Source organism: Maniola hyperantus, chromosome 10 (genome assembly GCF_902806685.2).
Source record: "Maniola hyperantus chromosome 10, iAphHyp1.2, whole genome shotgun sequence".
NCBI lineage: Eukaryota > Metazoa > Arthropoda > Insecta > Lepidoptera > Nymphalidae > Maniola > Maniola hyperantus.
In genome coordinates this window covers 1485026-1511980 of record NC_048545.1, presented here as the reverse complement: position 1 = coordinate 1511980, position 26955 = coordinate 1485026, and the positions used below count along the sequence as shown (strand labels likewise).

The 26955-nt window shown below is 36.2% G+C and overlaps 2 protein-coding genes across 5 annotated transcripts in view; one reads left to right on the top strand and one right to left on the bottom strand.

Moving 5' to 3' along the window:
- The window catches only part of LOC117986003 (chymotrypsin-like elastase family member 2A), a 28861-nt gene extending 19415 nt beyond the window's left edge, over positions 1-9446 (bottom strand). Inside the window, exon 1 of the mRNA XM_034972806.2 lies at positions 8773-9446. Coding sequence (XP_034828697.1) covers positions 8773-8860 — 88 coding nt within the window. The 5' untranslated portion in view covers positions 8861-9446. The remainder of the gene's footprint in view (positions 1-8772) is intronic.
- Positions 9447-12583: 3137 nt separating this feature from the next.
- The window catches only part of LOC117986193 (cadherin-87A-like), a 290214-nt gene continuing 275842 nt past the window's right edge, over positions 12584-26955 (top strand). For all 4 annotated transcript variants that reach the window (XR_011237212.1, XM_069501318.1, XM_034973035.2 and 1 more), the window contains exon 1: positions 12584-12920. The gene's annotated coding sequence lies outside the window, so the exon portion shown is untranslated. The remainder of the gene's footprint in view (positions 12921-26955) is intronic.

Sequence of the window (26955 nt, the reverse complement as noted above, 5' to 3'; positions counted from 1 at the left end):
AAAATGAGCTCTGTGGCTATCGTTCAGTGTTAGACACTGAGTTAGAGAATCACCCCATAGGTACCTATGCAAAAATCACGTCAATCCGTTGCACCGTTGCGACGTGATTGAAGAACAAACCAACAAACAAACACACTTTCACATTTATAATAAGGGTATTGATTTTTTTTTTGTTAACAGACTTTTGGATTTCAGAATCGTAAGAGTTTGTGCCTTAAACCATACTCTAATTGCATCACACCGTCAGCAGTTTGTGGTAGCCTTATTATGTTGCTTATGGCGCTTATAGGATTGCGTCACATCCCATGGATAGAATACTTGATTGCCTGGCTATTGATGTTAGAGGTGAATGAATTGTACGTTATTGTGAATTGTACCTATCTATCACACCATGTTGTCTTCTAAATATATAAAAGGAAAAGGTTACTGACTGACTGACTGACTGACTGATCTATCAACGCACGCTAAAACTACTGGACGGGTCGGGCTGAAATTTGGCATGCAGATAGCTATTAGACGCAGGCATCCGCTAACAAAGGATTTTTGAAAATTCGACACCTGGGGGGGGGGGGGGGGGGGTGAAATAGGGGTTCGAAATGTGTATTCAACGCGAACGAAGTCGCGAGCATAAGCTAATTAGTTTGTAATATTTGAGGAGCTGGCGAACATAATGGTGTGATTCCACGAAATTGGATTTTACAGGAGCAGCAGAAAAACGTACTTTTGACATGAAATTTGACATAAAAGGTTAAAATGGCGCGTGAGGAGTTAAATTTTACAGTTACCGATTTTATATCCGACGCCTTATTTCTACTGATATTATAATTGCGAGTGTTTTTGTTTCTTGGTTTCATTGTGTAAGATCAAAAAATTATTGCAATCTACAACTGGATTGCTGGTTTGTCCTTCAATCACGCTGCACCGGATCAACGAATCGACGCGATTATTATATCGATGTGTATAGCTAGAGTCTGGCTGACGAAAGATGAGACTGGAAAAACGCGGCAAATTTAAAAATATCAGTATGGCAGCTCTGAAATTGTATTTTATTATGACAGACCTGGATTAACCGAATTTGATACTTTAGAATTACTTATTTTTATTTCTGCGGTATCAAATTAGATTATTCCAGGTCTGTCATACTAATTTCAGAGCTGCCATACTGATATTTTTTTAATTTGCCGCGCTTTTCCAGTCTTATCTTTCGCTAGCGAGACATAGAGATTATAGACTTTGGAAGTAACTTTAAGTTTGCGAAATAATTATCACCACTATATTATCTTACAAATCTAACAACTGCAATCGAAAACAGTAATTTATATTACCTATTTTGAATAAATCATTTGACTTTGACTTTGACTTTGGGACTCGAGAAAGGCATGGATTTTAAGTCCCGGAAAATTAAATAAATGCTACAGGAATCTTATGCCCGTTTTCACTAACCACGAGCAAGGCAGCGCCTAACTAGTTAACGCCTAAGGAGATTCCTTAGGTCTAATTTACTTTTCACCAAACGATTTCCACTACTAGGCAACTCCTAAGTGGAGTTAAGTCCAATTTAGGAGTTGCCTAGCGTTAAGCACCGGCGAATCGGTGTCCTAACTTTAGGAGTCACCTAACGTCGTTAGTCATCGCCTAAGGGTTGATGAAACGTTTTTTTTCTCTAGGCATCTCCTAAATACTTAGGCATCCGATTTAGGCAACTCCTAGATTTAATGAAAACGGGTGTTAGTAACCTAAATCCATAATATTGAAACTGAAAGGTCTAGTTTAGAAAGCGAATATGAAAATTATTATAGCATATCTTGTTTAATGTCTTTATTGATCCGGTTCTAAGGGCTAGTCTACACCCACTGCAACCTAGTCAGGACATCCGGTTTGCCGCGCAAACTGCCAACTAATACAACTCTAAATATAAATTACAAACATTAGATAATAATCTACTCTTTACTCATCACTACATATACACTACATATAATTTTTTTTTTTTTTTTTTTAATTGTTAGCTCCATTTTTTTACATTTATATTGTTATTCAATTCAATTCTAATATCTTATGTAATCTGCTTCATATTGTGTGTATATTGTTATGGGTTGTAACTTGTATTTTCATTGCCTGAAATAAAATTATTTATTTATTTATTATTATTATTATTTATTATATGTTATTATGACTAGCTTATCTAGATAGATTTCTAGAATCTAGATCAAAGAATAAAACAAGAAAATTAGAGAAGTTTAAATTACTTTATACTTTTATGTAATTGATCAAAATCGGTTTTGTTTGAATAATTGATCCGTCGGAGCAGAACAAACCGCAGAATAAATTGTTATTTGTTATTCAATTGCTAAAAGGAATCGAAATAACAAGTGATCTAAAGGAGTATTTACAAACGATTTGTAACGACGCGGTTTGGACTCTGACAAAGAAATAATCGAATTAGGTAAATAATTTAAAAAAAAGTTTAGCATCGGCAACAACTATGGTCCTTGGCGTGGCGTATATTATAGTTATGGTTAAACTTGAATTGTGCTAGTCAGGGTTTATTGACTTTAAACCGAGATACTGAGGTTTGAACTTATGCACTTTTTAGGTTTCCGTACCTCAAAAGGAAAAACGGAACCCTTATAGGATCACTTTGTTGTCTGTCTGTCTGTCTGTCTGTCTGTCAAGAAACCTACAGGGTACTTCCCGTTGACCTAGAATCATGAAATTTGGCAGATAGGTAGATCTTCTGACATTTGGGGAAAAATCTGAAAACCATGAATTTAGGGTTAGATCACACAAAAAAAATTAAATTGTGGTCATGAACTAATAATTAGTATTTTCAACTTTCGAAGTGAGTGACTATATCATGTGGGGTATCATATGAAAGGTCTTTACCTGTACATTCTAAAACAGATTTTTATTTATTTTTATGCATCATAGTTTTTGAATTATCGTGCAAAATGTCGAAAAAATACGACTGTAGTACGGAGCCCTCATTGCGCGAGCCTGACTCGCACTTGGCCGGTTTTATTGGTGGTCAAAGTTTGGGAAACATAGTTAGCCTGTCACGCAATTGGACCTAAGTGAAATATTCTTACGTTCAAGATTGAGTCGTTACAATTTTTTTTTTAATTATATTTATTATTATGTGCGTTTGTGATACGAATGCCCATACGTACGTAATAGTTTGTTTATGTATTTGTTACTTCTTGACTTCTAGTTTTATTTAAAAACTCATAAAATTTTAATGTACTACATGTGTATGTGTAACATTACCTATTAGTACCTGTGTATGTGTGTGTTGTGTATTGGCGCAAGATTTACGCACCTTTTGAAACCTTTGAGTGTGCTTTAAAAAATTACGGCCCGTTACCGAGGTCGAGTTTAACATTTTCTCAGTCCAGTTCGTCAATAATATTTATTTTGTCCATTGACAGTCGTTTGTCAATCAAATGTAAATGGCACTTTATATGCCGGTTGTATTGAACAGTCTCCGCTATCGCATCATCTTGGCAGGCGTCGAACCCGCGACCCTAGAGTGAAAGCCATCTAGAGTTACTGGAGAGCGGACGGAATTGAATTGATATCTTCCGTAACATCGATCTTGTGATATAAACTGTTTTCCTTCCTGTACTGTGACGTATTCGGTATTTGCCTGTACACAGTCGTAGGCAAATCGTGGATGTTCCGGTTTTAGCACACGTAAGAGCGTTTGTGCACTTATTCGAAGTGGCCGTCGTGCGAATGTGTGTGTTTATGTGTCGTTCAATCACGCTGAAACAGAGCACGGATCGAGGTGAATTTTTTGCATGGGTATAGTGCATTTTTTTAGGGTTCCGTACCTCAAAAGGAAAAACGGAACCCTTATAGGATCACTTTGTTGACTGTCTGTCTGTCTGTCGGTCTGTCAAGAAACCTACAGGGTAGGTACTTCCCGTTGACCTAGAATCATGAAATTTGGCAGGTAGCTAACATTTGGGGAAAAATCTGAAAACAGTGAATTTAGGTTTACATCACACAAAAAAAATTAAATTGTGGTCATGAACTAATAATTAGTATTTTCAATTTTATAAGTAAGATAACTGTATCAAGTGGGGTATCATATGAAAGGTCTTAACCTTAACCTAGAACCTAACGTTGACCTAGAATCATGAAATTTGGCAGATAGGTAGATCTTATAGCTGACATTTAGGGAAAAATCTGAAAACCATGAATTTAGGGTTAGATCACACAAAAAAAATTAAATTGTGGTCATGAACTAATAATTAGTATTTTCAACTTTCGAAGTGAGTGACTATATCAAGTGGGGTATCATATGAAAGGTCTTTACCTGTGCATTCTTAAACAGATTTTTATTTATTTTTATGTATCATAGTTTTTGAGTTATCCTGCAAAATGTCGAAAAAATACGACTGTAGTACGGAACCCTCATTGTGCGAGCCTGACTCGCACTTGGCCGGTTTTTTTCAATGGGTTTAACGCGGGATTGGATTTTTTGGATGGCTATGGGTCAAGACCTGGAATGTGACGTACCTACGCTACTATTAACTCCGGAAATCAAAGAGTTGCAACGGGATTTTTAAAACCTAAATTCATGCGGACGAAGTCGAGAGTTCTCTATAAGTCTTTTCTCAAAGGTGTGTAGCTAAGTCTGCCAGTCCGCGCTTGGCCAGAACGCAGCGTGGTGGATTAATGGCCAAATCACGTCACGAAGCTTCACCAAAGTTCGATTCTTAATTTAAGAAAAACTTGTATAGGTAAGTTATTTCGAAATGTAAAATTATCAATCACAAATTATCAACATATACTTTCGCATTTATAATATTATGGGTAGTGATGACTTAACATTATTATCAAGTTTTAGATAAAGGTCTGAAAAAAATGAGGTAGGTATGTGCCTGACTTTGTATGAGTTTTGGAGATACCACGTTTTTTGAAGGCAAAGGTTGGAATCTCCTTAATATTATACTTAGTTATATATATATACTACACTACTGTGTAGCCTAGTGGTTAGGACGTCCGCCTTCCAATCGGAGGTCGGGGGTTCGATCCCGGGCACGCATCTCTAACTTTTCGGAGTTATGTGCGTTTTTAAGTAATTAAAATATCACTTGCTTTAACGGTGAAGGAAAACATCGTGAGGAAAACTGCATGCCTGAGAGTTCTCCATAATGTTCTCAAATGTGTGTGAAGTCTGCCAATCCGCACTTGGCCACCGTGGTAGACTATGGCCAAAACCGTTCTCACTCTGAGAGGAGACCCGTGCTCTGTAGTGAGTCGGCGATGGGTTGATGATGATGATGATGATGATGATACTACACTACAGTTACTATTATTTCGATACAAAATTATGACAGCTGTCTCTCAGACTAGAAGGGGAAAGGTGTTGTTATAACATAGTAGGTAATCATATTTCTAACAATAATCAGATAAATCAACGGAATTGGTTATTGAATTCATAATATTAACGTCGATTCATTCATTTGTTAGAAGTAGCTTATAGACCATTGTTGAATATTATACACATTGTTTAGATTAGACTCTTTACGCACTGCATCCGATGTAATTTATTTATTTTATTTTATTTTATTTTATTTATTGGCATCCAAAACAGATTACTATAATAATTGTAACCTAATTCCATAATACAAAGTTTCGTCCTTATTGTAATCCTAAATGGTTGCAAAGCATAACCAGACTTTAAAAAAGCACGCAAATTATAAATAACAATAAAAATAAATAATAGCCTAATAATTAATTATGTAAGTAGAAATTTGTTACTGAATTAATTTAATTATTTTTCTAAAGAAGATTGGAAATCTGTGATCAAAAATATCATTAATTAATTAATTATTACCATTACATCTGGGCCACTCAAAAGTCGGTCACTGCGATCCAGATACCAACCGGGGTCAAACCCGTGCTCTGTGGTGAGCCGGCGTACGGTTGATGATGATGATGATGATGATGATGATGATGATGATGATGATGATGATGATGATGATGATGATGATGATAAGGATGATGATGATGATGATGATGATGATGATGATTTTTCATCGAAGTAGGTGAAATACAGTGCTCTCAATTAGATTCAGAACAGAAAATTTTAGTAACTGAAAAACTCATCCAAAACATCAAAATAGGAACAGGAAAAACGTGATGCAATGAAAAAAAGGTAGAAAGAAAGATAACCGCGAACTAGCTAGCGTTAAATCCATTTTTTTGTCTGTTTTTAGGGTTCTGTACCTCAAAAGAAAAAACGGAACCCTTATAGGATCACTTTGTTGTCTGTCTGTCAAGAAACCTATTTCGCAATCATAATTTTAGAGAAAATAATATACTAACGTGTGAACTAAATTAAAATTTTATGAATATTGGTATTTTTAACTGTATTTTGAACAAACCTTCGAGCATTTCGGCAATGAAAGTGTATAAAGTTAGTGATTCTCTCAAATTGATATTATAGTTTTAGATTTATTTATGTATGTAGTTTGATTTTAATTTGGTTTGTAACGATGGGGCTGGCATACAGACTATCATGTACTTAAAACAAAATATCAGATTTAAAAAAAAGAAAAAGAAACCTATAGGTTACATCACAAGAAACAAATTAAAATGTTTTCACGAACAAATATTGCTATTTTCAACTTTCAAAGTAAGGTTACACACACTTAAACAGATTTTTATTTATTTTTAGGCGTACCTAATAGTTTTTATTTTATCGTGCAAAATGTTGGTAAAATACGATTGTAGTACGGAACTCTGAGTGCGCGAGTCTAATTCGCACTTGGTCGGTTTTTTGCCAGATTAACTGCATAACTGACCGCCAATGAGATCGAAAACATGAAGTGACAGTGACGATCAAAAATATAATGGATTCGTAAGAGTTATGGTTCCATTACACCTATTATGAAAGAGAGATTAGCGGATGAAAGCTTGGATCTGCAAAAAATGGCGTAACCACAATGATGGATGACGTCAGAATGAAGTGATCCGAAATGGATTCCTTTCTTCCTTTTGAGGTACGGAACCCTAAAAACCGAAATTCAAGTGGTTGAAGTTGCGGTCATCATGTCTATTTAGTATTTGTTCCGTTTGCCGTGGAGACCCTGGGGCCATGGAGTCTTAAGGTGAGACCTACTTATAGAGCGCACTAAAACGTGACAGAGCTACCTATATCTCTCACATAAATGTCTCGTTTTAACATAATCTGAAAAAAATCCGAAACATTTCACCGCGATGAATACCCTCATCTGGTGACAGAAGGACTGGCTCATTTTTTGCGCAACGGATCAGCCTGGCTGTCCAGCGCGGAAATGCAGCCAGTATTCTTGACACCATTCCACTCGGGCATGATTTGTCTAGCTTTAAGTTTCATTGTAATATTTTCAGTACTAATAAAAAAATTGTTAAAAATAAAATAAAAATAGTATTTTATATGTAAAAGCGTATATTCCAAAAGATATAGTTGTGGGACCTCAAAGTGTTCAGGCCATTGTTTATCACGTAATAGCTAAGCTATATAAGTTTCAACTGTGGAAAGCTAGCTCGATAGTCAACATTATCCACAATAAATTCACAGCTGCAGGTGCTATTGATGTAATAACAGCATTTCACTCAGTTTATAACAATATAGAGACAATTTCTAAATATTTGCTTACTACTATGACTAGGTCCTATAGAGATTAAAAATTTTGCTCCTCGGTCCATAAACTTCGAAAAAATCGATTTTTTATAGTATTTTAGTTTATATACCTAGTGCATTAAAAAATGGGCCGAATTGAGAACCACCTCCTTTTTGGAAGTCGGTTAAAAATATGGGACTTTTTCTAACTTTTCGAAGCTATGTGCGTTTTAAGCCATTCAATATCGCCGATCACGTGCTTTAACGGTGAAGGAAAATATCGTGAGAAATGTCTGAGAATTCTTCATAATGTTCTCAGATATCCGCACTTATCCAGCGTGGTGGATAAGTCCTTCTTATTCTGAGAGGAGACTCGTCAGTAGTGGGCCGGCGAGAGCGTAAGATAATCATGATGATGCTTATTGAATTAATTAATTTGGAATTTAATATCGTGTAAAATTTATTACAATTATTTTGGAAGGTAGATGAATAAATAATTTTTCCCAAAAAAAAATCGCAAGTAAATTTTGCCGTAAAAATATCGATTGCATCTGAAATAATAATTTTACACATTAGAATCACTGGAGCTTTATTTAATAGTAAGTATAGAATGGAAAAGAAATACTTTTATGTAAATAAACTTTGAATCTAAGTGAATCTACTACTACCCTGCTGGTTCAAAAATCCCTTCCTATCGAGAAGAAAGACAAAGAAACTCGCCGATTGCTCTTTAAAAAAAAACAATAATATCAATAATGTGATATTGAATAAAGTGTCGCGCATTGCTGGAGTAAGCCAGAGCCACGTTCTTTTCATTTTAGAGGTTTTATTGTAATGAAGAAGCTTTCTGCTTTGCCTTTAAAAATTAAGTGGTGCTTTTAAAGTAAGTAGGTAGGTACCTACGTAAAGTCGTTTGGCTTGATGAACACGGTTCAATACGCGAATACACAACAAGAACGGACAATTGTCTTGTCAGAACTCGATTACCGACTTCCAATACGCGAAACGCCGTAAGTAATTTGGGCCTGATGAACTGATTATTTCCGACGTTCCAGTTCGCTCTAGACGCTCAAAGTTCTTGGTTTATCATGGACACAACATTTCAAGGGGTCTTACCGCTATACGATACACGTGCCATATATTGCTAAAAAACTCACCTCTAGGACTGTAAGCTTCACAAGTAACAGCGTACACCACCAAAATGAAGACACAGTTGAGTACAACAGAATGCCATAACACTGCCATGATTCGATACCACCAAATACAGTTTGTTTTAAACCATCACACCATTAGTCGATAAAGTTTTATAAAGTTTTCATGCACTAGGACTTTTTTATGTAAGTTTTATTCAAAGCTATGCAGCTTTTCCGAAGTAAATTGCGTAGATTAGTGAAAATTTTCTACGGGAAAGCCCGTGTTTTTCTCCAACTTGCTGCTTTTTTTTCACAAATGCAAAAGTTTTCAACCAGCAAAAACCAAAAAAAAATTGTCACTTTTTCAGTACTTTTATTGAATTTATAAAAAAATGATTTTCGATTCGACCGCTCTCAAATAATTTTGACTTACAATAAGCTTAAACTTAACAAACACAGTTTATTTCGTTCGTAAAAAAATATTGTTGACAACTTATGAAAAAAAAATGTGCGTAATAACAGAGTAAAAAATTTTTCGATTTTCCTATTGGGACGTTACTACACTGGCTTTGTTATTTAGAGAAAAAATAATAATGTATTTTTATTTTGCCCTTTTTACAGTGACGTCCGAAACGTCCGGTGTCCGAATAAGAAATGGCAGGAAAAAAGGCGCACGCGCACCATTGTTGTTATTGGCTAACGAGTTTGTTTTTACTTTTTTCCGCGACGCCGGCGCCTGTATCCCCACTGGGAAATCTGGTCGCGCTCGGAGGCAGATGGTGTCACCAACCTTTGGTACAAATTCAACATCAATTAAAATTGAAATGAAATCACTTTATCACTCACTTTTTGAATGAAATTCATCACTGGAAAGGGATGAAAAATCAGTGATGAGATATGGTTCCGAGACACAGTCGCTAATTATTATAGGCTTGGTATGAAAGCCCAGAGTCACTAAGCAGGCAATGGAGAGAGTTTCTATACATGATCAAATCAGTAATGAGAAAATCCATAAGAGAACATAGCTCAACACGTTGCGAAGCTAATGTGGCAATAGGCAGGGCACATAGTTCGAAAAACCGTTAGACGCTGGGGTCCCAAGGTGCTTAGATATGGCAAGGTCGTTAGACTAATATGTGCCAAATTATGAAGAACGTCATAGATATGACAATGTTGTCAATCCCTGTCCATACTCCATAGAGAGTGAAATGACTACGGTAGCGTGGTGAGTGTATATTATTATGTATTGCAGTTGCAATGCTCAGGTTAACAGTCGTTAGACTAAATTATGTTAAATAATTATGAAAAACGTCATATATGAAAATGTCAACTCAAGCCCATGAAAAGTGAAATGGCTATGGTTGCGTGGCGAGTGTATAAATATATTACAGTTGCAGAATTTAGGTACACATGGCAAGGTCGTTAGACTAAACTATTCCAAATGATGAAAAACGTCATATTATGAAAATGTCAACTCAAGCCCATAGAAAGTGAAATGGCTATGGTCGCGTGGCAAGTGTATAATATATTATTACAGTTGCAGAACTTAGGTAAACATGGCAAGGTCGTTATAGACTAAATTATGCCAAACTAGGTGGTGCCCGCTACTTCATCCGCGTGGATTTAGGTTTTGAAAAATCCCGTGGGAACTCTGATTTGTCGGGATAAAAAGTAGCCTATGTCCTTCCCCTAGATGCAAGATATCACTGCACCAAATTTCGTCAAAATCGGTTAAACGGAAGGGCCGTGAAAGGCTAGCAGACAGACAGACAGACAGATACACTTTCGCATTTATAATATTAAGTATGGATTATGAAGAACGTCATAAATATGAAAACGTTGTCAACACCTGTGCATAGAGAGTGAAATGATTGCGGGTTCGTGGCGAGTGTATAATGTATTGCAGTTGTTATGAGACTGCGTTGAGGCAAATATAGCAAGGTCGTTTGATCAAATTATGTAAAACTATGTAAATAACAAAATCTTGTTATGTTAGAGTCAAATCTGATAATTGACCAAATATCGAGCCTGCCTTTGTTAAGAGGGTTTTGGGGTTAAAAAAATTAGTTTGGCTCTCATTTGAATACTAATAAATCAAACTCAATAAAATTTTGTAGATAATCTCTTCCTTCTAGGAAAGAAAGAAAGAAAAACATTTATTTTTGAAAGCTGGCAAACAGTTAAGTATACCTATGGGTTAGGTTATAATACTTGAGCATTAGGTACAATCAAAAGACCTCACGCAGAAGAAGCGCCTAGGAACTAATATCTATGTATTTTTTTATTTTATTTATTTACACTTTATTGCACAACAACACAAAGTAAACATTGAAAAAACAGAATACAGGATCTTAATCTAATAGCTGTAGCATGCAAAGGCGGCCTTATCGCTAAAGCGATCTCTTTCAGGCAACCTTTGACGAAAGGAATCACGAAAGCACGGGTTGGTGCGGCAGCCGAAAATGGCCCTAGTTATATTACATATATTATTATAAATTAGACTACATACACAGTACATTCTAATAATACACAAATATATATAAATATATATACCCATATACATATCATATCTATGTATATGTGGTTTTCCAGATTTGCGTTAAAATATTCCGTTTCAAAGGGGCACGGTTTTAAAAATTTACATACAAATATTGAAAACGGTGCCAAAAATTTGGTAAACCAAAGGCATAGTTGTTATTAATTATTGTTTCTTTGTACAAACCAACAAACAATTAATACACTTTTATAACATGGGTAGTGATGTAGATTTTTTATAAACGGAACAAAAAGAAAATGCTAAAAAGTTGATAACACCTGATTAAAGAGAGTGAATCGATTGAACAGCTGTGTTTAGGTCCAAAGGGGAATCAAATTGTCTCAATTAGTCGAGGTCTTGTAGGATTGACCTAGGAAAGTTCGCCTGCTGGGTGTAAAAGTGAAATGAACTAAATTAAATCTAAGTAGGTAGCAAGGTATGTTTATTTATTTAAAGTCTAAACAAGTGAAAAGACGTAAGCACTAAGTAAATGTTGGACAGAAGCAAAGCAGACGTTATTTTGCGGACATTTTATGGCGTAGGACAATAGGGCGCCCACTAAGAAAGATTTTAGCATTTTTTTGGAATTTTCATCCCTAAGAGGTTTAAATAGGGGATGAAAGTTTGTTTGTTTGAAAATCCATCATTTTCCAGTTATACTTATTTATGTAAATTGGTGTTTGGGCTTTCGGGCAAAAACCAAAAAGACGTAAGTACGTTTCAGGTTTTTGGAAATTACCTCTTGCCTGATTTTCATAAACTCCTCTTGAAAAAAGTCGCGGTGGGTCTGGTAGTAGGAAAATCACTATAAAAATAATATCTATGATGTGGCTAGATCATAGAATTGTGCATTTCATAAAGGGTTTCAGAAGTGTGAATGCTTATTTCATGATATGCTGGTATTTCATGAATATAATCAACAACTGGTCATATCATTTAATTGCAATGTTTGTTTGGCATTAATTTACATGTATGTACATTAATTTGATTTGTGACCCTATTATTCTATGGATTAGTGACATCTGTAGCACTTACGACACATTACATTTTACTATGAGCAACGCCATCTAGCGCAAACTTAGCTTACTTTCACGTAGATTATTATGGACAGATCTATGGATCACGTAATGGATCAATACTTAAGTGTCAAGTTAGTTCTTCATATTACCACCGCCGCTAGTGCAATTGACGCCCCTATAATAAAGCAGACTGTCTCTTTCTCTCACTTATTAAAAATCAATGAGTGAGTGCGATGGAGCATATCGATGGACTCAATGCAACTTGAAATGAACTTGTTATGATGTCAGACGTCAGTTGCAAACGAAATACCATCGTGGCGAGTTATTTAAAGCGAATATTTCGCAATTTTACAAAGTTTACGCGTGTTACATTGATGAAAAGTAGTTGCAAAAGTGTCAAATATTGATCTAAAAGTGATGAGTTTGTTAGTTTAAGTTGTTAGTCGATAGTTTTTCAAGTGTTTTGTGGTGATGCCAGTGATCTTATAGCTAACGGGATTCCGGTATTGAACTTTTGTCTGAATTTTGAGTTGAGACACACCTAGATGTAGGCTGTAACGCGGAAGGAGCCGGATGTCAAGCCATGCGTAAATTTTGATTATTTACTTTACTTAACGGTAAGCTATGATGAGTTACTTAACTTTTGATAATTGCTTAATTTTACTAAACTTACGTTTTGCACTACCTGCTAGATGTGTCACTCTTTACAGTGTATGCGGAACAGGAGTTTTATTGTATTTTTTTTAAAAAAACAACTGAACTTAAGTAAGTTTGTATAGGTGTAAGCAATTTTAATATAATTTATTAAGTTTTTTTATTTTTCACTTGCTAAATAAACCACTAATCATTCTTGTATATTATTGCATTACTTTTAGGTGTATTAAGTTCCTAATTTTATGTTATTAAGTTTTTAATTAATTCTTAATTAATAATGGTTTTAACTAGGCACTTAACGCTAGAACTAAGTCTCAGATAAATTCCTATGTAATGACTAATCAGTAAGTTAGAGATTATTTTTAAATTCCGCAGCGATTATATAAGACATGTTTCCTTAGTGGCCTGCCCCTACAGGCAATCATGGTAGCATTTTACATTTAGTAGGCATACTTAGGTACAATAAGTATCTAGATTCTAGGTACGTAATAGGTACCCAGCGTTGGGTCACAGAATATAACGTCGGGTGCACTTGCAAGACTATTGAGAACTATCTATAGAACTTTTACGCGCGGTAAAATTAAAAGTGCGCGGGATTCTTTTTTTTTTTGATTCTATTTTTGAAAATAAGTCGGTAAAATTCAAATAATTTATTCAAAATAGGTCATAAATTACCCTTTTTGATGGCCGGTTGTTGGATTTGTAAGATACAGTTGTGATAATTATTACGCGAATTTAAAACTAAAGCTATGAAGGTTCCAAACGCTCCCAGCATGCTGATTCGCTAACTCAGTGTCCAACGATAAATGATAGCCACCGAGCTCATTTGACATTGGTTGCTAATACATTACTGGTTCAATGAGTGATATTAAAATGATTCTTCGTAGAAAACCGTCAATGGATTAAAAATAAACGTCAAATGAGCTCGCTTTCATTCATCGTTGAACACTGAGTTAGCGAATCACCTCACAGGTCTGAGGGTTTTTAGGGTTCCGTAGCCGAATGGCAAAAAACGGAACCCTTATAAATTCGTCATGTCTGTCTGTCTGTCTGTCCGTCCGTATGTCACAGCCACTTTTTTCCGAAACTATAAGAGCTATGCTGTTGAAACTTGGTAAGTAGATGTACCTACCTATTCTGTGAACCGTACACATGTGTATGTACCTAGTGCCTCAGTACGTACCGGCAAATATTTAAATTAAGGTTTTTATTTAAATTACATGTAAGTTATATGTACTAACATAGTTTTAAGTCTTTAAAATATTACTACTATTTACTAACACCATATGGGCCACGGTCTGAAATAAAGATTTTTTTTATTAGAAAAAAACAATTGGGGTAATAAATTTTGTCAAAAAAAAATTGAGTTTCAGTTCTACGTATGGGGTAGGTATCTATGGATAGGTCTTCAAAAATGATATTGAGGTTTCCAATGTCATTTTTAGGGTTCCGTACCTCAAAAGGAAAAACGGAACCCTTATAGGATCACTTTGTTGTCTGTCTGTCTGTCTGTCCGTCTGTCTGTCAAGAAACCTACAGGGTACTTCCCGTTGACCTAGAATCATTAATTTGGCAGGTAGGTACATCTTATAGCTGACATTTGGGGAAAAAACTGAAAACCGTGAATTTAGGGTTAGATCACACAAAAAAAATTTAATTGTGGTCATGAACTAATAATTAGTATTTTCAACTTTCGAAGTGAGATAACAATATCAAAAGGGGTATCATATGAAAGGTCTTTACATGTACATTCTAAAACAGATTTTTATTTATTTTTATGTATCATAGTTTTTGAATTATCCTGCAAAATGCCGAAAAAATACGACTGTTACTACAGTACAGGGTACGGAACCCTCATTGCGCGAGCCTGACTCGCACTTGGCCGGTTTTTTTTTCTAAACTGAATCCTAGTTTGCGCGAGAGACACTTCCAAAGTGGTAAAATGTGAACCTAAATCCACGCGAACGAAGTCGCATCAGTTAGCTTAGTAATAATTAGTATGGATCTATCTCTATCTGATTCCGAGTTCGAAATGCAGAACAAGATGAAAACGTGTCAAAACGTCAAATCGACGCAAGGTCGGTTATGCAACGCAGGCAAGATAAACATAAAGAGCTATTAATTCTTCTGAACACACCAGTTGTTCTCACGCGACAAGGCTTTAGCTGTGGCTAGGATAGCTAGACATGTAGCCACAACCTTCTTTTTTAGGGTTCCGTACCTCAAAAGGAACAACGGAACCCTTATAGAATCACTTTGTTGTCTGTCTGTCAAGAAACCTACAGGGTACTTCCCGTTGACCTAGAATCATGAAATTTGGCAGGTAGGTACATCTTATAGCTGACATTTGGGGAAAAATCTGAAAACCGTGAATTTAGGGTTAGATCACACAAAAAAATTTTAATTGTGGTCATCAACTAATAATTAGTATTTTCAACTTTCGAAGTGAGATAACAATATCAAAAGGGGTATCATATGAAAGGTCTTTACATGTACATTCTAAAACAGATTTTTATTTATTTTTATGCATCATAGTTTTTGAATTATCGTGCAAAATGTCGAAAAAATACGACTGTAGTACGGAACCCTCGTTGCGCGAGCCTGACTCGCACTTGGCCGGTTTTTTTATTAATAGAGATAGCGAGCAAACGAGCAGGCGGGTGATTACCGCCGCCCATGAACATTTGCAGCACCAGAGGAACTGCCGATACGTTGCCGACCGTTTAGGAATTTGTTGGTCCGCCCCTTGAATAACCCAATGTTGTAATCTAAAGGGAACACCGCCGAAGGGAGTAAAATATTTAAGTACTAAAAACATTTAAGTACTAGCTGATGCCCGCGACTTCGTCCGCGTGGATTTAGGTTTTTAAAAATCCCGTGGGAACTCTTTGATTCTCCGAGATAAAAGCAGCCTATGTCACTCTCCAGGTCTTTATCTATAGGTACCTATGCAAAAATCACGTCAATCCGTTGCACCGTTGCGACGTGATTAAAGGACAAACCAACAAACAAACACACTTTCGCATTTACGAGTATAATAAGGGTACTCTATACCCATGCAAAAAATCACGTCAATCCGTTGCACCGTTGCGACGTGATTGAAGGATAAACCAACAAACAAACGCACTTTCGCAATTATAATAAGGGTACTGAAGTATGGAAGTATGGATGGATATGAATTAGAGGTACGTAATGATGTAGTAAGTAACTACCTAACTACAGGTTAGAGTCTACGGTACATATTATATTTATATGAGGACTAGCTTATGCTCGCGACTTTGTTGACTTCACCCCCTTAGGAGTTGAATTTTCGAAAATCCTTTCTTAGCGGATGCCTACGTCACAATAGCTATCTGCATGCCAAATTTCAGCCCGATCGGTCCAGTAGTTTGAGCTGTGCGTTGATAGATCAGTCAGTCAGTCACCTTTTCCTTTTATATATTTAGATATTTATATGCAGTCGTATGCAGCCTTCCGGTTGGAAAGGTCGTCATTGAAATTCTGTAGTAGTTGCTCACGTCCTGTTAAAGCTCTATCAAGTCAATCCAATGACCTAGTTTGTTCACTAGTTCAAATGCTTGCCAGTATAAAATATACTTAAAAGTATATCATTCAGCGAGCGATGGAGAGAGCTATGCTTGGAGTTTCTCTACGTGATCAAATCAGAAATGAGATCCGTAGGAGAACTAGAGTAACCGACGTAGCTCAACGGGTTGCGAAGCTGAAGTGGCAATGGGCAGGCCACATAGTTCGTACAACCGATAGACGTTAGGGTCCCAAGGTGCTGGAATGGCCACCTTTTAAAAAACCTAATTCCACGCGGACGAAGTCGCGGGCATCAACTAGTATTGGATAAGTTATTATAACCCATCCATGAAGCCAAAATAAAAGAGTTTAACAAGCTTTTTTGTGTTTTTCTATTCAATTTTGTTGAAAGACAAGGTGGTTCTATCCAATTTGATCCGTTGGTAATGAATCTGTTACGCTTTTGAAATGTTCCTTCCGAAATATTATTAAAGTTATGCAAAATAGCTATTTATTTAGAACAATAGTAGATACCTACCTACCTACCTACTTACCAAACAGTTCGGTTATACTTAAACGGTATCTAAAACTTATTCCTTATACTTCTCAATTTGAGATTCAATCAAATTAATACGCGATTGAAGTCATAGCTCAGATTTATATAAGTATAGTTTTTTTCATTCATGAATCATTACTTACGGACCCAAGAGTGGTTTCTATTCACAGTGTTTATTAAAATACTCCAAGGATTACGGACCCAGCTAGTTATTACAGCGGTGAAAGCAAGCGACCTTGCGGCATGCGCGGAGGTCTGAGTTGACATTCAAAAGCTGGCTATGCGACTTGCATTACCATTCTCAAGCTATGAACATCGTCATTTTGTAATCCTTCTTATTCTATTACTTATTGAACTATAATAGACAATGCACAAAATTAATAGTGTCTTTGACTGTAGTACCCCATAAAATGAAGTGATTTTTTGTATAGTGGTAGTTTATGGGGCGAGAACGCATTATTAAAGAGAATAATTTTAAAAAATCATGAATTTTATTTATTTTTAACATGGACGTCATGCTGTACGGAAGGTGAATAACAACGTTACAATCCGTAAAAGACAATTAAAAAAAAAAAATTTAACTAAAAAATACAGTAAGTAATTTCTGCGGGAAAGTATTTTTTATGTTAAAAAATTGAAAAATATTTGTCGTATACGCTTCGTAACGTCATTAATCGCTTTCCGTTGCAGCGTTAATAATTAAATTAATTATGTAAAAATAAATAAAAATCATGAGACTTTTTTAATTAGTCTTTTTAATAATGAATTCTGGCCCCATATACCTACTACCACTCTACCACTATACAAAAAATCATATCATTTTATAACTACAATGTAAGACCGATTTCCCTGCAAAATAATCATTACAGACAGATTTAGTGGGAGAATAACTTATTACAGACAGATTCAATTCTAATAATAACATTGTAAATTTAAAAATTAAAAAGAGCAACCGCCGAGTTTCTTGCTGGTTCTTCTCGGTAGGAACGGCATTCCGAACCAGTGGTAAATTAAACCTGACTATTCATAAGCACTTTTAAAAAGTTTACATGAATAAAAAAACATTCTATTCTATTCTATTCTATTCTATTCCCACAATACCTATTATATTACGCGAAAATGTGTTTCATTATTGGTTAGTGCCACAACGGAGCAATGGATTTGTTTTGTGCATGGATATAGTTCAAGACCGTGATTATATATCAATATAGTTCAAGTGCTAAAAATTTTTTACGAGACATTTCACCGCGATTAATAGCCTCAACTGGTGACAGAAGGGCTGGCTCATTTTTTGCGCAGCGGATCAGCCTGGCTGTCCAGCGCGGAAATGCAGCCAGTATTCTTGGCACCATTCCACGCGGTCATGATTTATATAGTAATTAGATAAGGCTAGCTTTAAGTTTTATTGTATTAAAAAAAAAAAAAAAAAAAAAAAAAAAAAAAAGTTCAAGACCTGAAAGTGACATCGGCTATTTTTTATGCCGGAAAATCAAAGATTTCCACAAGGTTTGTAAAAAGTCCAAATCCACGCGAACGAAGTCGCGCTATCAAATATCGATTCCATTAATTTTTATGACTAATCTCAATTAAATGTTTTTTTACTTACTGTATCCTAAAATTTAAAGGTTAAAATACTTACGTCAGCATTCAAATAATAAAACTAATCGATTTATATTTATACTTTATCATAAAATGTTCCGCATAAAGAAATCCTTGATTGGGCTTCGAAGCATTTTTGATAAAGACCAGGCTATTTTATGCATTTTCGTTTTCGTCAGCCGATAGACGTCCACTGCTGGACGTAGGTATCTTGTAGGGAGTTCCACAGGCCACGATCTTGTGCCACATCGCCATATCCAGTGCTGCCTAGGTTACCTAAGGGTACCTAAGTCTGCGAAGTTTCACCACGCAATTGTTGCGCAAAATTCTGTGATATACCTAATAACATGGAAATTGTATGAAGCCACATGTATTGGCGAAAAACATACACGCAAGCGGTTTCATACAATTTTCATATCATAAAAGATTCTGACAAAAAAAATGACCGGTGCAGTGCGGGCTTATTCTAAATACCAATGTAAAATAATAGTAATTTACATTAAATACGAAAAGATGAAAACTTCTAAGAATCATAATTTAACGATAGCATGTCAGATACCGAGTCTACCGGACATTACTTAAGTACCTACCCATAAAAATTTTGTACTTACTTCTTTTACCATGTTAAAGAAGCCGGCACAGCCTATCTGTTTCAAGAAAAATTATAGAAATGCAGAAAACTCTTATGTTCGTTTTCCAGAATTACAATAACAAAAGTGGTAATTATTATATTAGAATAACAAACGACAAGTAACAAAGTTGGACAGCCCGGACCAGATTTCTATTACTCTCTTCACTTAGAACTGGTCATACGACACCAACTGTCCATTCATAATAAAACAATACCCAAGAGTTTCACTTTCGTTTTTAATGTCAAACGGAAAACAATATGAGAAATGTACACCTTTCCACTTAATATACATTAGGTAACCAACTACCTTATTATGTACGTGATTTGCTACCTTATTATGTACGTGACTAAGCATTGTTTAACTTAAAGTGATTAGTAAGTTATGCTGCTGACTGTACACAGCAAAGCGGTAATCGAGTAGTGTATCCGAATAGGTATTATACTAAAGTATCTACCGCTCATTAAAATTCCTGAATCATAATAATTTATTAATTGAAGAGTTATTTATGTAACCTTTCAAGGTAATTTGTACCTAAGTATATCTAAGCATAAATTATTCATAGATACCCAGTGGTTACTCTAAACTCAACCTCAGAGTTAACTCAACCTTAACCTCAACCTCTTTCTTCAGAGCCTCAATAGCTCAACCGGTATAGGAGTGGACTGAAAACCGAAAGGTCGACGGTTCAAATCCCGCCCGTTGCACTATTGTCGTGCCTACTCCTAGCACAAGCCTGACGCTTAATTGGAGAGGAAAGGGGAATATTAGTCATTTAATATGGCTAATATTCTTTAAAAAAAAAAACCTGCTTATGCTCGCGACTACGCAAATTTATTTCACCCCCTTAGGGGTTGAATTTTTAAAAATCCTTTCTAAGCGGATGTCTACGTCATAATAGCTATCTGCATGCCAAACTTCAGCCCGACCCGTCCAGTGGTTTGACTGTGCGTTTGATAGATTAATCAGTCAGTTAGTGAGTCATGTTTCCTTTTATACATTTAAATGTACTACAGTGTACTACCTACTTTGTCAAAAAATTTGTATGTCAGGGTTTCCTGACTGGATATGTTGACTTAAACACCTTGTCTTCTCATATTCATACAAATAAACTATTTCATATAACGGGTACATACCACGATTAATTTTTGTTTTTATTTGTCGATATTTCAACCCCTACGGGTTATGCACGGGTCGTGGTCACGACGGGACTGCGGTGCTGCGAGACCGAGAGACGAAGTTCGAGCTGTCATGGGCAGTAAGCGAACTACCCTCTTTCTTGTCCTCGCTGGAACTTCACGAGCTGTCCGGCAAAATACACTCACAACGTATTTCACACGTATTTCATTTCATAACCAGATGGTTAGTAACTGGTTAGGAACAAAGTAATCTCCATTTCTAAATCAATCGCGCAACCAATCGCTCTAAGTTTTGCCTCCATTTTTCAATGCGTGGTGCTGAATTGTTGATGTAATTAGATTACATAGGTACATTTCAATTGTAGTGATAAGTGGGCGATTGTGTAAGTTGCATTGTGATTGGAAAGTTCTCAAATCGGTGATAAAAACCAAATAATATACCTACATATTATTATTTACTGAAAATAAAATAAGTAGGTAGGTAAACTGTACTTAAAACTTAAAGTGCATTTTTGAAATAAATACAATTTTACTACATTAATTGTTTTAGCCAACATTTTCGACGCATATTAATTACCTTGGCCAAATAATTCAGTTAGGTAGAAGCAATTTCGACGAGGAAGCCAACAAAGAATTCGGTTGGGCAGCTTTTGGGAAATTGAGTCAAGTCTTCTTATCGTCAATTCCTCAGTCCCTGAAGACGAATGTCTTTAACCATTGTGTTCTTCCCGTCCTCACATATGGTGCTGAAACGTGGACACTGACAAACGGCCTTGTTCACAAATTCAAAGTCGCTCAGCGAGCTATGGAGAGGGCTATGTTAGGAGTTTCCCTGATAAGATCCGAAATGAAGAGATCCGCAGGAGAACCAAGGCCACTGACATAGCCCAAACTATTAGCAAGCTGAAGGGGCACTGGGCAGGTCATGCCTGTCGTAGAGGCGATGGCCGTTGGAGCCGGAAAATCCTTGAGTGGAGACCGCGTTTAAGCAAGCGTAGTGTGGGACGCCCTCCAGCACGATGGACCGACGATATAAAGAGGCTGGCGGGAAGTGAGAGAAGAAGGAAGGCTGAGGACCGGGTGTGGTGGCGCTCTTTAGAGAAGGCCTATGTCCAACAGTGGGCATCCACAGGCTGATGATGATGATGAATTGTTTTAGGGCATAAATAATGGAGAGATAAATCGATATATGGTTTAGTTATAGATCTAGAACAACAAAGAATAGAATAATAGACGTTAGTATGGAGAGAAGCGCGTAAGAAGGCCCACCTTAACACTACAATCTAGATCGTATTAGATGCATCTAACTCGTAGCAATGTGAACAATGCTGTGAAGCAGGTTACCCATTTGTTAACATGCCGCTGGCTCGCTCTGATCTAACGAATAGGTAATTAAGTACTGTTGCAGTACTGATATATTCCTACTTGATATAAATTAATATAAAATAAACATACAGCCGTACTCAGAGTCGCTAATCGTTACTTAAGATTGAGTTAAAACGAGACAGATTTATGTGAGAGATATAGCTCTGACTCGTTTTAACTAAACTTAAGTAACGATTAAGCGACTGAGTAGGGCTGATAGAGACACAGTTTTGTGCTTGATTTTTAGGGTTTTTTTTACCTCAAAAGGAAAAAATGAACCCTTATAGCCTATAGGATCACTTTGTTGTCTGTCTGTCTGTCTGTCCGTCTGTCTGGCAAGAAACCTACAGGGTACTTCCCGTTGACCTAGAATCATGAAATTTGGCAGGTAGGTAGGTCTACGTAGCTAACATAAGGGGAAAAATCTGAAAACCGTGAATTTGTGGTTACATCACACAAAAAAATTAAATTGTGGTCATGAACAAATATTAGTATTTTTAACTTTCAAAGTAAGATTAATATACCAAGTGGGGTATTATAATATGAAAGCGCTTCACCTGAGCAATCTAAAACAGTTATTTATTTATTTTTATGTCGAAAAAATCCGACTGAATTAAGGAACCCTCGTTGCGCGAGCCCGAGTCGCACTTGGCCGGTATTTTTTAATCGACAGAGAAACTTTACGACACTGTCCTTAGGGTGCCGTATAGTCCTTTGAGTACGGAACCCTAAAAGACGCACACTATAGGTAGTCGGGTAGCTATGACATTCTAGCTATACCGAACTAATCTTCTTCTTTTTTTACATATTATATAAAAAATTCAAAGTCCTGACTGACTGACTGAGTTATATATCAACGCACAGCCTAAACCGCTGGTCCTAGAGACATGAAATTTTGAAGGTGTGTTCTTTGTAAAGAGTATCCACCAAGAAAGGATATGATGTATGAAAGTTCGTCATTTTTCAAGTTATTTGCATGAAAATTGGTATTTGGGTTGTCGGTCATAAATGAAGAAATACGTGCTCCAGGATTTTTGGAAATTCTACCCCCACCTCAATTTTCTATATTCCACCCGAGCGAAGCTGGGGCGCAGCTAGTACCTCATAAAATGCCATGGCGTATAGAACTAGATTCGTTACGCAATGTATAAGTACGAGACGAGATGTCGACGCGGGCCGCGGCGCCGCAAAGCAAGTTTTTACGCTTACTTCAATCACGGGTTTACGTATAAATGCGACATTATTGTGGCTGCAAGCTTCGAGATCTGTCTTGCGTAAGGCAATAGAGTCAGTAGAGTCACAAAAACTATTACAATACTAGCTGATGCCCGAATTCGTTCGCGTGGATTTAAGTTTTTAAAAATCCCGTGGGAACTCTTTGATTTTCCGGGATTAAAACTAGCCTTTGTCACTCTCCAGGCCTTTAAATAATATACCCATGCAAAAAATCACGTCAATTTATTGTTTATTGGTTTGTTGGTTTGTCCTTCAATCATGTCGCAACGGTGCAACGGATTGACGTGATTTTTTGGATGGGTATAGATAAAGACCTGGAGAGTGACATAATCCCGTAAAATCAGAGTTCCCGCGGGATTTTTGAATAAACCTAATTCCACGCGGGGCTTCAGCTAACCTGTTATATTTGCCTAGGCTTATCCGAACTCATATTAGGTTTATGGATCAAATAACAATTTTATCGCGTGACAAAATGTTTCATGCACTAGCTAATGTGTTAAACTGTACAATGTCATACATTACTAGACCGTGTAATGTTTGGGGCAGCTTCAGTAGAACTCTGTAGGTAATTAGAGCAGTTGTAGCTAATGGAGGCATGTTTGCGATCTTTATGTAGGGTAACCTTGAGTTGTGGGTAATTACTGAGACAGACCAGTAGGTCGATTGTCTAAAACCTGCATCAATCATTATTACAATCTCAATTGTTGTGATTGGCTGAATTTGTGCGATTCTTGTTGCAACAATGCATTGTGGCCAATAGTGAGCGAGCATTAACCAATCAGAGATGATTGCGATCGTGACATTGTAGCTGTCAAACAACCGCGGTAGAGCCACTGATTTTACATACGTAAATATTTATCAATATAAACACACCAGAAGTGAATTTAAATAAAGATAATATAAGTAAAAGAGTCAGACAGAAAAGCAGGGCGTTACTAGCTCTTTAGTTCCGTACCTCAAAAGGAAAAACGGAACCCTTATAGGATCACTTTGTTGTCCGTCTGTCTGTCGGTCTGTCAAGAAACCTACAGGGTACTTCCCGTTGACCTTGAATCATGAAATTCGGTAGGTAGGTGGGTCTTATAGCTGGTATTAGGGGAAAAATCTGAAAACCGTGACTTTGTGGTTACATTACACAAAAAAATTAAATTGTGGTCATAAACAAATAATTAGTATTTTCAATTTTCGAAGTAAGGTAACTATTTCAAGTGGGGTATCATATGAAAGAGCTTCACCTGTGCATTCTAAAACAGTTTTTTATTTATTTTTATGGATCATAGTTTTTGAATTATCGTGCAAAATGTCGAAAAAATACGACTGTAGTACGGAACCCTCGTTGCGCGAGCCTGACTCGCACTTGGCCGGTTTTTTTGCATTAGTTATTAAATAATGTCCCCCTCTTATTAAACTAGCGCGCAGTTATTGATCACACGCGGCGTAGAGGCTTATCGAAATTATAACAATTTCAAAAAGGCTCCCAAGCAAATAAAATAAAATTAAAAAGTTCATATTGTTAGGTATTGTTCATAATCATATTATCTACGAGGGTACGGAACCCCTTCGTGTGACCGGATTTTGTCTGTAAGTATAATAACAAGTAGATCTTAATTCCTTAACTTTGACATAGTTAAAAATCACGCATTGTGTTGTTAGACTCTTTATTTTGTCGTTACTCGTTCATTGTTAAGAAACAATAAAAACATAAAAAAATAAAGCAGAATATTAATATTCTCTCACGCTGGTCACCCCAGTGTGAACAGTGCGCACGGAGAGGTCATTTGCGTGTAACTGTACGATAATGGTGGATTCTTGGTGGATTAACGGTTCGGGTCAACCTCAATAATGCATATCGTCGTTCGTCACCGATTCGCTACTGGCGATTTTACATCGCCCTGATAGCTTAGTTAAGACGTCCTCCGACTCCTATTCGTGAGATCGTGGGCTCGATCCCGGACACGCACCTCTGACTTTTCGGAGTTAGAAGAAAACAAATTGAGGAAACCTGCATACTTGAGAATTCTCTACAATGTTCTCAAAGGTGTGTAAAGTCTGCCCTGGCCAGCGTGATGGACTATGGCAAAACCCTTCTCATTCCGAGAGGAAACCCGTGCTCAGTAATGAGCTATGGGTTCTTTATGATGACGATGATGATTTCGCAGTTGACGCCCTTGCAAGTACAGTACGCGGCCGAAAGTAATGTACATCGACCTTTTGAATGAGATAGCAGATTTGTAGAGCGTTGTCCCTGTTGTTGAGACCGACAAAACGTCATATAGGTATGAGTGACAGAGACAAGGCTCTACAAAGCCGAAATGTCATTCTAAAGGCCGATGTACATTGCTTGGGGTCGCGTATTGTAACAGACCTTAGTAGAAACTAAAAGCTTAGAAAGCGCTGGGTTTCCAGCAGGATCAATTAATGAATTTATCTGATCCTACCTAGTACGTACTAGATAACGACTGCGACTTCGTCTGTGTGGATTTAAGTATTTTAAAAACCCCATGAGAACTCTTTGATTTTTCAAGGATATTTTACAAAGTAGCCTATCTCCCGAATCCAAGCGATCTCTATAGTATTATATACTCTATAGATCCGTCCGTCGGGTGGGCTGTGAAATTGTAACATACCGACAGATAGACTTTTGCATTTATAATATTAGTATGGATGGATATTAATTAATAAATTATCATTTAAAGCAAACATTCACAGTCAGAAATGTTACGTGAATAAAGAATACAATGTGAGATAAGTTTCGCAACCGTGACTTGAATGATGCACCAAATAAATAAAATTAAAATTTACTGAGAAATTAAATTCCAGTGGGTAATGTACTAAAACAAAATTGGTATTTGTTTTTGAGGTCAATATCACTTTTATATATATATCATCAGAGGTCATCGTCGCTTCAATAAACAATCTCTTTTTTACAGTGTTTTATTTAAGAAATCGATGATCCGTTGCTTGATAGCTGATACTACTCACTAACAACAACTATTTACTAACAAGTAAATAGTTGTTGTTGTCATTTAATTTATTGTAGTTTTAATTTAATGTTGTCTTTTTTAAATTTAATTTAATTTAAAATAACTTTATTGTTAATAGATTTACAGAGAGTAAGAATACAGGATACACTTAAAAAACAAAGGGCGACCTTATCACTAAAGTGATCTCTTCCAGGCAACCCATACTTAAGAACTTATAGAACTGTAAGACGGGGAGTCGCAATTTAGCTATAAATATAATATATATATAAATATATATAGGTATATATAAACACATACACTCTAATAGGTACATACTATAAAATATAATATAATATATACAATATACATGGATATAAATACTATATAAAATCAATATAGTATAATTAAATAAATAATACATACTACATAGCTAACTGTACATAATATAGTTATGGCAGAAAATCTACAGTGACAGATAGTGTTTCTTGACACGGTTTTTTTTTTTTACTTTTAATTTAGGTATTAAAAAATCTACTAACAAATTGAATAATTACTTAATTTAAAAAACCGGCCAAGTGCGAGTCAGGGTTCCGTACTACAGTCGTATTTTTTCAACATTTTGCAGGATAATTCAAAAACTATGATACATAAAAATAAATAAAAATCTGTTTTAGAATGCACAGGTGAAGACCTTTCATATGATACCCCACTTGATATAGTTATCTTACTTAGGAAATTGAAAATACAAATTATTAGTTCATAACCACAATTTTTTTTTGTGTGATCTAACCCTAAATCACTGTTTTCAGATTTTTCCCCAAATGTCAGCTATAAGATCTACCTACCTGCCAAATTTCATGATTCTAGGTCAACAGGAAGTACCCTATAGGTTTTCTTGACAGACAGACAACGAAATGATCCTATGGGTTCCGTTTTACCTCTTGAGGTACGGAACCCTAAAAATTAAGCATTGACCTACCTATACC